The following is a 12,920-nucleotide window of genomic DNA, read 5'->3' on the forward strand; positions in this document are numbered from 1 at the left end:
GGGTCTTTATACTTTTAATGTGTGCTCCATTCTGCACATATGTGGTTACACTTATACAGATGGAGACACACAGACACATTCCTCTTGGGTTTGATGATGACAACATAGACGCTATAGGAACCATCACATATTAAGAATCACAGGGTTTAGAAATCTTCATCTAAAGTAATCCATCAACGCTAGATAGGCTGCAACAATGAAACACAAACATATTGTAATGCGAATAGAGAGAATCCAAACACACATAAAAAACCCTCATGTGACCATGGTAGTTAAATATCCTGAATGGGGCAGTTTGATATTTAACACACCCACTGTTTCTAAACATTAGTCACTACCAGTAAAACATACCAGTAAAAAGTTGTTACTGTGTTGATTTGTGCTGAAGTGGCCAACTGCATTTATGTGTTCCAAGAATGTGCAGTCATTGTGTAACTTGGAGAGTATGTGATTCATAAAAGCAGTGAAGTTGTTGCAATATGACTAAAACCATCCTGCATGTAAGTATGTGAATGTTTTGGGTACAATTAGACATCTCCAACATTTTTTTATTGGCAAACTTAAGATACAAACCTCACCCCAAACCCAATCCCATTTTCCCTCATTACTTGCTTTAAACCATCATTATTAGCAAGCATTATTAAATTGGCCCCAGTCACCTACAGCATTAGACTGCTGTGCATTAGCATACTGCAGCCTTAAATGTTATGGGTTCTTACCCTGCAGAACTTAGCCTTCCATAAAAACTGCAGCTGGTCTGTATTCCAAGTTCAACTTTCTCAAATCTTTTGTCTTTCTATAAAAAGATGAGGAGGTGCTGAAGGTACAAGGTTTTATGACCAAGACTTCCAAATCTATTGCCTAACTAGCACTTGGGATTGATGTGAGCACAGACAACCCATTACTTCACATGTGTTTCAAATGATATGGAGTGATATTGCAGGACAAGGTACTATAAATCAAAGTAAATACAGGTAGTAAAGAAGTCTATAAATTTGTGCTAGAAGAGTGATTGCAGCAGTGTTCAGGACTACATCAAACACAGGTTGTTTCCTGGGCAAAGTGAACTGTATAATTTCAAAAATGAGTCTTGAGGTCACAGCAAGGTGCTTGGGCCAGCTAGTTGTTCAATTTTAGAAACTATACATTGGTGTACTGTCCACAAATACTTCAAATGTACCAAAATAGTACACTTATCACTTGTTGCTCAAATATTCTTTGCAAAGTGACTTCCTAATTCTAAGAAATACTGCTTCTAATGTTCTGAGACATACTTTGACTTTGCCAGACCTGAAAGATGATTTCTGTGTCTGAAACGTGTCCATGGGGTCAGGGGAAAGAATAGAGAAAGGAGAATTTCAACACAAGCTTTTCAAGCACATGTTACAGAAACAAGAACCAGATCCTGTAAGTTTCTGGCACCAAGTGCCAATCTGTTCATGGTTTCACCAGCTTCCTCTTTCCAAGACCATCTCCAATTCTTTTTGACAGTTCTGTCAACTATAATTGTGCTTCCAGCAGTGGTGGAATGTAGCACAAGTACACCAGTATTTTAATATGGATTCATGGTACAGTATATGAGTATTTACATTTATGCTTCTTCATCTCTACTCCATGACAGAGGTAAATGCAGTACTACTTATACTTTTTCCCCCAGACATTTAAGATTTACTGTACTTATATCGGGTCTTTTTTTTATACAGGACTTCAGTCCTTCAGTACTGTATCAGTACTTTGACTCAACAATCGCATGAATAACTCATTCACAGCTGTTTTTCTTTACATATTGCATTGTCTTGGTGTAACATAAGGTGTTCACGAAGACTGATTCAGATTTGATAACACAGCTTTTGCTATGTGCTCCAAATTGTCCCAGAACATGCAAATGTAAGATATTAAGAGGCACTTTTTAGTTCAAAATGCTAAAATCATAGCCTAGCAAGCTATAGGCTACCTGCCAATTGGATAATAGTTCTGGATCATATTACAATCCGCTCCGAAAGATAAGAACAACAAATCTAATCATTTATAAATTTAAATCATCACATTATCTCAAAAGGTCCAAATAGAAAAAATCTGAATTATCAATCTGGCTTTTTTTCAATTGTAAACAGAAGTCTTATAATTGTCTCCAGGTCTAATTGAACTTTCAAAGCTTTTAAGAACAATGATAAGCCTATCACCACTTATTCATTTGTTGGTCTCTGAACACACTGCACAGAATACTGTGGCTACTGTTGTCATGTAATTACCAATGTAGTCAACATTGCATCGCTTATATGAAAACAAAATTAATAGCCTATTCATTTCAGTAGGACGCTTAGCCACAAATACTGACCTGAAAATATGCAGAGCCACAATTGTAAGGTAAGTTTCTCTAAAGTTTTCATGAAAATATACACAAGTCACCATTTTTGCTAAAAGATATTGAAAATAATTCTTTTTAAAAATCATATGAGTGTCCGCACTTGTAAAACCCCACAGTCCTGTACCGCAATCCACAAGCTATGCTTGACCGAGTGAAAAAACACGGGGAAATAGGGTGATTGACAATCCGCCAGACACGATGCCTGGCTCTGATTGGTGATTTATCTCAGGCATCCTCGACTGCCAATGGCAGCACTGGGTTGGGCTACAAAGATCAGATTTTTTCACAGATGAGCTAATGTACAGCTGTGAGGAGTGTAGCATATATAATAGTGACAGTTTAAAGAAATGGCAAAAAGCAATTTTTATAAAGGTTACCAACTGCAGCTTTAACACATGAAACTTTCAACTCAAATTATAATAAATTTAAAACCCAAACTGATTCTCAACGTGCTGGGTACTTACGTGACTCTTCAGTTAGCTGCATCAGGATGTCTATCGGTGTGTTCAGACCTCCACGGCCAGCCAACAGCATTGAGAGCAAGACACATACTCCTTCATAGTGGATGAATAGACCTCGGCTCTCCACTGACATCAGCTCAGTATGTAGAGTGTCCAGAGCCTGAGCTAGCACATCCACTGCAGAGACAACAGGCAGAGAGGCAGACATTCAGGGATCCTTCATCCTGTGTTAGAGTGTTTGATTTATTTATCCTTCAGTTGAACCAAAACCATTATACATTAAACACCTTTATCAAGCTTATGAGTTACTCAGCTGTATTGGTCCTACAAACCAGTGAATCAGTCAAAATCAGTCAAATAAAGGTTAAGGACTGGAGGACACCAATTTTTTTTTCTGTTGAACTCCTCCAAAACACAAAAACGTATTAGAGGCCCTAAGCTAACTTATGATCTAGTTCTGTCTGTTCTTGGATCTTTACCTCAACATGTGGTACGCACTGTTGAGGTAAAGATAAATCAAGACCATTAATCAAGATCATTAATCATTCTAAATCATTTTTGACCAACACATTGTTTTAAGATTTTTTTATGAAGCCTTGTGAGAACTGAAGATAAAGAGTGACAGAGGTTTTATTCTTAAGGTCCTATCGCCTTGGGCAGTTTAAAAGAAGACAAGACTAGAAAGTTTACTGACAACTTTCTTGACTATGAATTTGATGGTTTTTCTCAGGTATTTGTTTCATTGTTACAACTGTCTTGAAAGATGGTATATAAATAAAGTTAAAACTAAAGTGCTAGCACTGGATTAATATCTAACTTAATCAAATATTTGATCATAAATATTTGTAAAAAATAAGCTGCTGAAACCAATTATGAGATGCACACTTTCATGACCCTTAAAGTACATAGCACTTGTGAAATTTGAAAGACTCTGTCCATTGATTTTTAAGGAAATGTGGCTGGACCACACTCCGTTATCTGCATATGGACAGACACCAACAAGAGTGACCAAATGTTCCCCTTTATATTTAGCTTGATATAATCGTTTCTCTGCTTGGAAACATTAATTATCTGCGATCTTTGTTTTAAAATACTGTAGATATAAATGAACTAATCTCTGTATTTCTAACCTTCGAATATACTGTATATTCTCAATATACTCTCACTATTGGAAAACTAAGGAATTTGTCTCCCATCTACCCTTTCCCATCTGATACCCACTATTGAAGCCATGTTTCCCTTCTATATCAAGCCAACCACTGTTATTTTTTCTAATGTTGGCCATTCCTCAAATTCAGTTTATGACAAATCCAAACACATGATCTATAACCATCTCAAATACTGAAGAATTTCAAAAATCTCTTAGAAGATGCCTTTCAAATGTCCAAAAGTGCTGGATTTATGCAACCTGACATGGGATAAAAGCTTTCCTCTTATTTTGGAATGATTTTGGTTAACCTGTCTCAGAAGGGTAACTGTTAGGGATGTGTAAAAACACAGGAGAAAAAAGGTAGAGCAAACATCTTCCCATTATACCCAATCTGGTTTTCATGTCAATCCAGAGAAAGTGAGAAAGTCAACCTGGTGAGCAGACTGACAGAAAATAGTCTATACAGAGACATACGGAGGGAACACCCCAGAATGATGAGCAGATGGAAGCTCAGTTCAAAGGAGAGCATAATAAATTATGTCACTGTATGTAGACTCCATCCACTGCATGCACTAAAACTGGTGTGTGTAAAGTTAGAAAGCAAAATTGGATGTAGCTATTTGACCTTGGCCTTTTCAAATATTTGAATGAGAATAAGAGTTTAAAGGCATGAAAGTAACTATGTGAGGCTAAATTTTTTTTATAAAGAAAGGAACATTTTACCACAATAATATTCTTAAATTCAATAGTGCAGGAGCTTCATCCTTCCCCATTAGCTCCGACTGGCTGGTTGCACTGGTTGTCTCAACTTCTGCCAACTTGTAAAGATGTCTTTTTTTACTGGCATTGCAACATGCTAGTCTGATTTATTACTGTGAAGTTCATGGTGCCTTGTGCTATCATTCTCATTACTGGATTATAAAACAATGGCACCAATCATTAATTCCATGGCTTTTGCTGTCTGATGCAGCTCAAGCGTCTGTTTTCCATGAAGCTTAACAACATAAATACATTTCACAAAGACAAAAAAAAAATTACTCTGATGTTCCTCTATTGCAGGGGAAGGGGGAGAAAATATTAGAACATACAGCTGAGGTGGAGTGAAGAGGTATTTCATTATACTAACACTATAAAGTGATGGAAAATGTACAATTTGAATCTGAGTGCTTGATCAGAAGTCAAGGACCACAAAGGATATCCTAATTCTTCCATTGGGAATTTATGAAATGTCAGTCTTGTGGAGGTATTTGAATATGACAAAAATATTACATTTTTGTGGTATCATGCCTTCACCCATTTATGAAGTTGCAATTTACATCTATACCTGTCAAGATATACACTACATTGTGCCTACTCGACTTAATCCTTGGTGAGCCCCGACTGTCAAGTGGATCAGGTTCTTCTATTTGTTTTGATGAGTGAAAAATTTGTACTGTTTACAATTTACATGAAATGTCGCACAATGATCTGTGATTGAACAGTTTACTTTAGAATGGCCTTTTATGGTGACAATCCCAACATATGTACACCTGCATTATGATATGTAAAATGATAATGATGTTGTTCAATCAGCATCCAGATATGCTACACCTACAAATTATCTTGATTATCTTAACAGCAAATATTGACTAACATGAATGTTTTTTTTTTTTAAATTAACCAAAGTTGACAGGAATGAGTCTTTTGTGCACCCAAACCCTTAGATTTGTTGTAATGACATGAAAAAAGGGGGCAAAAACAATCGTGTTATATTTAAGTTTCAGATGAATATTTGACCACAATATTTCCTCACCTATTATAGATGGGGTACACAAATTGGACAGTCTCAGCTTCACTGCACATGAAGAATGTGAGCAATCACAGCACAACACGTACCCTGCTGTCTCTGCGGCTTCACACCTACACACATGGTGTGCTGGCATAGTGCAAAGTCATAAGTACCCACAGATGTTCCACTCAGACTGCCTATATCCAATTATAATTCTGACCAGTTACTTCACTTAGGTTTTTGTGGCACTGTCTTGCAGTAAATACTTTTTCCTTGTTGAAAATCTGATTTTGGAGAATTGAGTTATTATTTTAAGAATGGTTTCAGTCCAGCGTTCTTCTTCAGTTGCAAAATTAATTTGGTTTTGTGATAAAACTTAAATCTTCACATATATTTAGATGTTTAAGTGTGATTTTAGTGTGATGAAGGTGTTAAGTCTGTGTAATAACATGTCAATAAATAAATAAATAAATGGATAATTTAAATGTGAGACATTTGATGACTGTCCATTACATTTAACAATATACCAGATTTTAAATTCCAGACCTCCTGTGATTTTTTTCCAGTGATGTATTGGTAGTAATGTTTGGTTTTTCTTTTTTTAAGTCACCCAGCTAAGATAAATCTGTCCTTCCTCATATGAGCAATACCACAGAGAATTATAGCATTGAAGCAAAGGAACAGTATTTGTTTACCTTTAATTAAACTCCTGCTAGGTGGTAGCAAATTTGTACAGATTCATTTTCGATATCTGCATTTTTTAAATATGACAAAATATACAGTATATGGTGTAAACACAAAGGGCTGTCAATATATTAATGCATGTGAAGAAGCTTGAAATTGTAATTTCTTTTAACAGGAATTACTAACTTTAATGTCTCAAGATTCCAAGCAGATAACACAGCAGATGATAGAACGATGACAATACGACCTGCCTTTCTCTTTCAACGATTGGTTTACTCTGACTCTGTTCCCTGATCCTAACCAGTCAAGACGCCTCATGTCTAAAACCTGACCAATGCAAATCCACCAAAGATAAGAGTACAAGCTTACTGAGTTCATATTGTTACCTTGTGTGACAGTGCGAAGGATGATGAGGGTAGAGAGGATGCGTGTGTGAGGACAGGGGTTGCGGTAAAGGGGCCAGCTCCTGCAAGCTCTCCCTGCAACCCCAATGGAGGTCCTGGGCAGGTCCGGATCTTCAGACTGACATACCGTGAAATGGATGGAGTGCTTTGATACTCCTTCTCCTATCCGCCGCAGAGAGGAAGACAGTGCCACATGCTGTGCAAATACACACAAACAGTTGCGATTGTAAAAAAATATCTCTTAAATATGCCTGCATTCAATTACTTTTGTTATATGACGATAAAACATAACAATAATATGCCTGCAGTAATAGTCTTCAAATGCCAGCGACAGGAAGCCGGAAAGCTCGTTCCCTAGCTTCTCTAAACAGATGGACACAATAAATCAGCACAGCTACTATCCAAGATTTATGTATTTCCAAAGAAGCAAAGAGTGGATGCTTTTCCTGTGCTCAACATTCCTATCGTTGTCTAATATTCCCAATCCCCTTAAGTCTTCATCAGCTCCATCGGGATCCCCAGGTTTTGAATTATTTTTCTTCTGCTATCCATGCATTCCCACCAATTAATGTTTGGTTTAATGTTTTGAGAGAACACACATATTGCAGCAATAAGAGACATGTCACTGAGCATATCTGACAAACAAACACTGAATGGTTGGAGATTGGGGTCTCATAAAAAGGCTTGGAGCCTGTAATGAATCTTGTGTCTTTAAACATTGAGCATTAAAGAATCAGACTCAGAATCAGCTTTTTAGGCCAAGTTTGTGCACACAAACAAGGAATTCAACTCTGGTTTACTTTGTGCCCAAAGAACAAAGTGTTGGGACCTTTGAGATAAAAAAAATGGAATAAGGATATAAATTTACAAAAGGTATAAAGGACTTTCAAAAAACAGCATCAGAAGAACAACAATGGTTTCATTGGAGAGGGTTCTGTCTTCTTCTGACCAGACGGAAGGAGATTAAAGAAATTGTGGCCAAAGACGTGTGAAGTCTGCAGAGACGTTAGCCGACCAAATTCTGACCCTGGACCAATACTGGTTCTGGATGGATGGAAGGTCAAACAATTTGTTGATTGTCTCTGCAAACTTGAGACAACGATGTAGTAGTTCGGTAAGAGAGTGAGGTGGGCAGTTCAGGGAATATGTCAGGCTGAGGCCATTATTTATGTGTTGAACTGATTTCACTCTCTCCTTCATATTGCAGTGATGCTGTCCTAAAATCAAAAAAGTACATCTTTTTTATGTTTTGAGGAAGTACTTCTATGTAGTGAGGTAACCTCAGCCCGTCTGGGTTTTATCTATTTTATCGTCTTTGTGAGGACTTGCTTGTTCACAGTAACTTTCTGACGGCTCTATGAAATACAATAGTAATAAAGTGATTTCCTGCAGTTTTTCACACTAACCACAACCACAACTGCAGGTCATGTGTTACAATTTGTCCCGCAAATGACTTTTTGGAGCAGGCACTAAGGAATGTCTGTCAGGTTAACATGGACATTTCCTGATCTTTACAAATTCTGAGCTATGAGCAATGCCTGTGTCCTAAAACTCAGCCATTCTTCTGTGAAAACCAGAAACACAAAACATAAGAAAATGTGGTTTGTAGCATATAAACGTATGCTCTACTGCAGCTAACTTAAATGCTCTATAAAATATCTTATATTTGCATGCTGCACAATTTCCTCCCAGATTAATGAAGTATATCTCCTATCTATTTATCTATCTGCAGCAGCCAAGTTTAAGCCACAATAAACATACATTTACCTGTGCACTGCTGTCCATGTGTCTCAAAGTCCAATGGATGAGGCGAAGAAGGTTGAGGAGGAGTTCAGGTTCTGATATAGGACTGTGATGTATCTGATCTGCTAATAACGGCAGCATCTTAAAAAAAAATCAACATTTATTTTTTTCCACATTGATAACAATGGCATTGTTATTGTGTCTAGTCTATCTATTGTTTTTTTTGTTGCTAGAGCATTCAAATCCATATTTAAATAAAGATGAAATAAAAACCTGCAGTCACTGTGAAACTACACCTTAAGGCAACTCTCATTGAGAATGACCTCTGGAGGCAGACAGTGACTGGCATCTTTACTTCTTGTCAATGATGAGAAGGTTGTTCCATCAAGTACCCAGCCCATCAGAAGTGCCAGGAGTTTTAATGAAGTGGGATTGGAGGTGCCCTGGAGAATGGGAGTCAAAGGATGAGTTACACTGCTTAAGATTTAATCTAAAACATAATTTTTTCATAAATTGCTATCTAGTGCTACAGATGTTGTTTTCTCTGATTTCTTCAATTTTACAACAAAAAAGAGCAAAAACAACACAAAAGGTAATGTACTTGATGTTCACAAGTCCAGATTTAAAGAAATCTGGAAAAAATTGAAGACAATTATGGGATAGCCAAATATGATCTTCTCCAACTAGGGAATAGAAAATAAATCATTGGAATGATGATATTTATGGTTGATGAATTACCTTATTACTGGATTTTCCAGAGACAGCAGGTTTTTCCTTCTTGGATGGATTATTACATTCAGAGCTCGTAACACAGTCTCTCAATGCCATGCCCTGTTCATATTTTCTCTAAAACAATCAATGAGTATTGACAGATGAAAAGAAACTTACATCAACTTAAACCAAATACTGCATATTAAATCATAAAAAATAGCTATATTTACGCTAGATTACTTTAATGTAGGACTTCATGTTTTCCATGCGTAATTTTTCTGTTTCTAGTTAAAGGAACATGACCAACTTACCAGAAGGTTCTCAAGTCGTGCCTGCACCCTCTTGTACTGGCTCTCCAACTTTTTATTCTGCTCACTGATCTTATTCAACTGTTAAATTAAAACAGTGAATGTCAGTCTGCTTTTCAATGTCACTATACAGACACCATACATTTTTTTGTGATTTGGGCAGAAAGAGATTTTTATTCATTATAAAGAAAATCACATTATAAAAATAAATGAACACCAAGAAATCCAATTAGATTGTACTGTACATCAGTATAGTGAAACCTAACTGATAAGCATTGGGTCATACCGCTCTCTGGTGGTTAAACCTAATAACTGCACTATAGTTTTGCCTTTTGAAATTCATGTGTCCATGAGTCGGCCTTCTTCAGAAAATCTTTTCATCAAAGAAAATACAGTATATTTATAATATAATCACTTATGGATTAAACATACTTTATAAATACCCACAAAATAGAAAGAGAGAATCACAGCTTGTATTTGGGAACTTTAAACCTGTTGCTTCATGTTGTCGTTCAGCTCTTTGATGGTGTCAAAACTAGACTTGAGCCTCCTGTTCTCCTTGCTCCTCTCTCGAAGAAGATCCTGCAGCTGACTCAGTTCTTGCCGGTGTTTCTGGTGACACATTTTAAATGCACATCTGCATAAAGTGAACTGTGTGATCAAAGAAACAGTACATACACTCCTTGTGTGGTGGGAGGGCCATAGTGACCATGACTTCCGATTTGACTGGACTGACAAATTATTTTCTACAGCATCAGCTGAGAGATTAGTCTGAATTTTTACATTGCAAGAGTGTTCATTGGTTTAAACATTATTCTACTTATTAAAGCACAGTTGCATTAATATAAAATAAATCCAGTGTTTATTGACATAGTATAAACCTGTAATAATAAAACAAAATAATTGAAAAAGTGATTTCACTGTGAAGACATCCTTGGTTAGGATGATTGTAGAACTCTGTCAAGTGGTCTAAAAATTATAAGACAGTGTTGCCACTGTTAATTTTACTGTGAATAAACAATAGTGTCATAGAGGAGTGTCTTCTGTGTAAAAACAACTTATTTGGGTCTTACCTCTTCCAAAGCTAGCATTTGAGTATGTAGCATATCATCGAGGCCGGTGAGACTTGCAAAAGTCTCCCTTTGTTGCTTCAGCCTTCTCTCTTGCTCTTGCAACTGTATCTCCCTTTGCTGCTGGCTTTGTCGTTCCGTCTGATTGGACAAAAGTATGAAGGTATACACACTGTTACTATACAGAGTAGACTGTATGTCTGTCACCTGTAACTTGACAACGACTCTTCAAAATAACAAAATACAATATCTGTGTATCTGTCTAGATATCATGATGAACCATCACAAGACACTCTCTCACCTTTAGTTGTTCACAGATTGCCATCATCTCTTGATACACATTTGTTAGTGATAAGGATGATGAATGGCAGGAGGCAGCAAGTTGGTGCCCTCTCTGCAGCTGCCAGTCAGTCAGTGTGGACCCAGAGCTAACATTCAAACAGGAAGGCAAGGTCACATCTAAATAAACAGAAATATGACACAAGTAAGGCCAAGTCTAGCAGATGATCTACTGGGTATTTCAACAATTTCAACACCCATGACCATGGGTGTTATTGTTATAACACCCATGGTCATGGGTGAAAACAGTGTAAGAACCCTGAAGTCTATCAAGAGTCTTTAAAACATCAACAGCAAATACAACAAGGACTCAGAAACCCCGAAATAATTTTAGCATCTTCTACTGTATGTTTATTTGATTGCAGAAAGGTGAACAGCTGTGACATCTCCTGATAACAAAGATACCAAGACACACACACAAACACACACACACACACACACACACACACACACACACACACACACACACCTGCTTCGGTAAACAGTCCCTGAGAGTCCTGAAGAGGAGGGCTCAGATCCTGGTAACCAACCAATCTGGAATCACTGCAAAACCGTAGAAAGAGACAGCAAAACATTTGTTTGTTGTTGTTGTTGTTGTTGTTGTTGAATATTGATCACAAACACGGAGTCAACATGTAGATTGTTCGATTTACCATTCGGGACGGTTGGCAACTGCTTTGAGAAGCTCATGTAAAGCTTTTTCATAGCATTCCAACTCTTTACTTGGCCGTTTTGGCATGTTGACCAAAATGTCTTTTGGTGCTTCCTCTAAACAGTGAACATAAAGAATTACTTTTTACAGAGGAGCATAAGGAGTGGGAAGCTTTATTAATTTTAACCATCACACACCTCCTTACAAAGTGAAGTACTATTATAAAGACTGAAATTATCTTATAATTTGTTGTGTTTGACTGATGTAAGTAGTCCTGAATCTGAAAATATTTTTCTGAGAGAAGTAGCCACCATGACTTGATATAAGCAGTCCCAACATCTGGGGGCTGTTAATGTCCATAAGGAGACTATGCAAACTATGTATGTTTTCTCTTTTATTCTACTATAACACATACTACACGATGTACACTTACCATCACTGGGTCCTGGGGTCTTGTTTTCTGACGCTCGAAACTAGAATAGAACAACATATCGTTCGTAGAACCCAGTTTACATTAAACGTATAATCAACGTGAAAATGACTGAATCCGTGTGACGTACTTGACTTTTACTGTTTGTTTTAGCAAGCTGACGTTAACGTTGCAGGACAAAAAGCCAAACATTTGGCTTGTCAAAGTTATCAAAAGAGCTCAGTTTGCCTGAAGATATCTGAAGTTGACATAAGGTCTCACCTGTTTCTTCCTCGCTGAGTACTTCTGATTCAGCTTCTCGATGGTGTCAGCAACATCGGTGTCTCTGACCTGCATGTTCTTGGCTATTTAACATAATGTTAGCTGGAGTATCCAGGAACCTCGAAGACTGGCGCGTGAGATCACAAAAAGTTAAATTCCGGTTTGTATTTTCAGATTAAAAGCAATTGCCGTAAAAAACGTGACGGTTTTTGCTATATCATTAGCATTATTCTGAAATTTCAATAACGAAACTTCCTTTGAAACTGCACTTCAGTGCATTTACAGTGACTACAGAGACTTCACAGAACAGAAGTCTCTTGGATGAGACACGAATCGTCTTCAAGAGCTTTCTTAGCGTCCAGTGGATTGACTTAAACAGCTCTGGATAACCATGACCTGGATAACTGAGAACCTATACAGACATTTTTAAAAAAATAGAACTATTCATAATTTGTTTTATATTTCCTACGTCTAAACTCTGTGTTTAAATTTATTTCATTTCATATTAAATTTAAGGACAAACCCTTTAAATATGGACGATGTTCCTTAAAAAAAAAAAAAAATTAACGAT

The 12,920-nt window shown here is 37.0% G+C and overlaps 1 protein-coding gene across 8 annotated transcripts in view; it reads right to left on the reverse strand.

Annotated features, from left to right (window-relative positions):
• LOC137605301 (coiled-coil domain-containing protein 138-like) overlaps positions 1–12,485 on the reverse strand; it is a 68,017-nt gene extending 55,532 nt beyond the window's left edge. For all 8 annotated transcript variants that reach the window (XR_011037727.1, XR_011037728.1, XR_011037726.1 and 5 more), the window contains exons 1-13: positions 12,350–12,485; positions 12,092–12,131; positions 11,660–11,774; positions 11,476–11,549; positions 10,969–11,126; positions 10,671–10,808; positions 10,090–10,209; positions 9,601–9,678; positions 9,317–9,424; positions 8,875–9,021; positions 8,603–8,719; positions 6,818–7,031; positions 2,833–3,006 (exon numbers count right to left, since the gene is read on the reverse strand). Coding sequence is in view for 5 of the 8 variants with exons in the window: in XM_068329863.1 (XP_068185964.1) it covers positions 2,833–3,006; positions 6,818–7,031; positions 8,603–8,719; positions 8,875–9,021; positions 9,317–9,424; positions 9,601–9,678; positions 10,090–10,209; positions 10,671–10,808; positions 10,969–11,126; positions 11,476–11,549; positions 11,660–11,774; positions 12,092–12,131; positions 12,350–12,424 (1,558 nt within the window). In the remaining 3 variants the exon portion in view is untranslated. The remainder of the gene's footprint in view (positions 1–2,832; positions 3,007–6,817; positions 7,032–8,602; positions 8,720–8,874; positions 9,022–9,316; positions 9,425–9,600; positions 9,679–10,089; positions 10,210–10,670; positions 10,809–10,968; positions 11,127–11,475; positions 11,550–11,659; positions 11,775–12,091; positions 12,132–12,349) is intronic.
• Between the last annotated feature and the right edge of the window lie 435 nt (positions 12,486–12,920).

The sequence above is a fragment of the Antennarius striatus genome, chromosome 12, assembly GCF_040054535.1.
Source record: "Antennarius striatus isolate MH-2024 chromosome 12, ASM4005453v1, whole genome shotgun sequence".
NCBI classification, from domain to species: Eukaryota; Metazoa; Chordata; class Actinopteri; order Lophiiformes; family Antennariidae; genus Antennarius; species Antennarius striatus.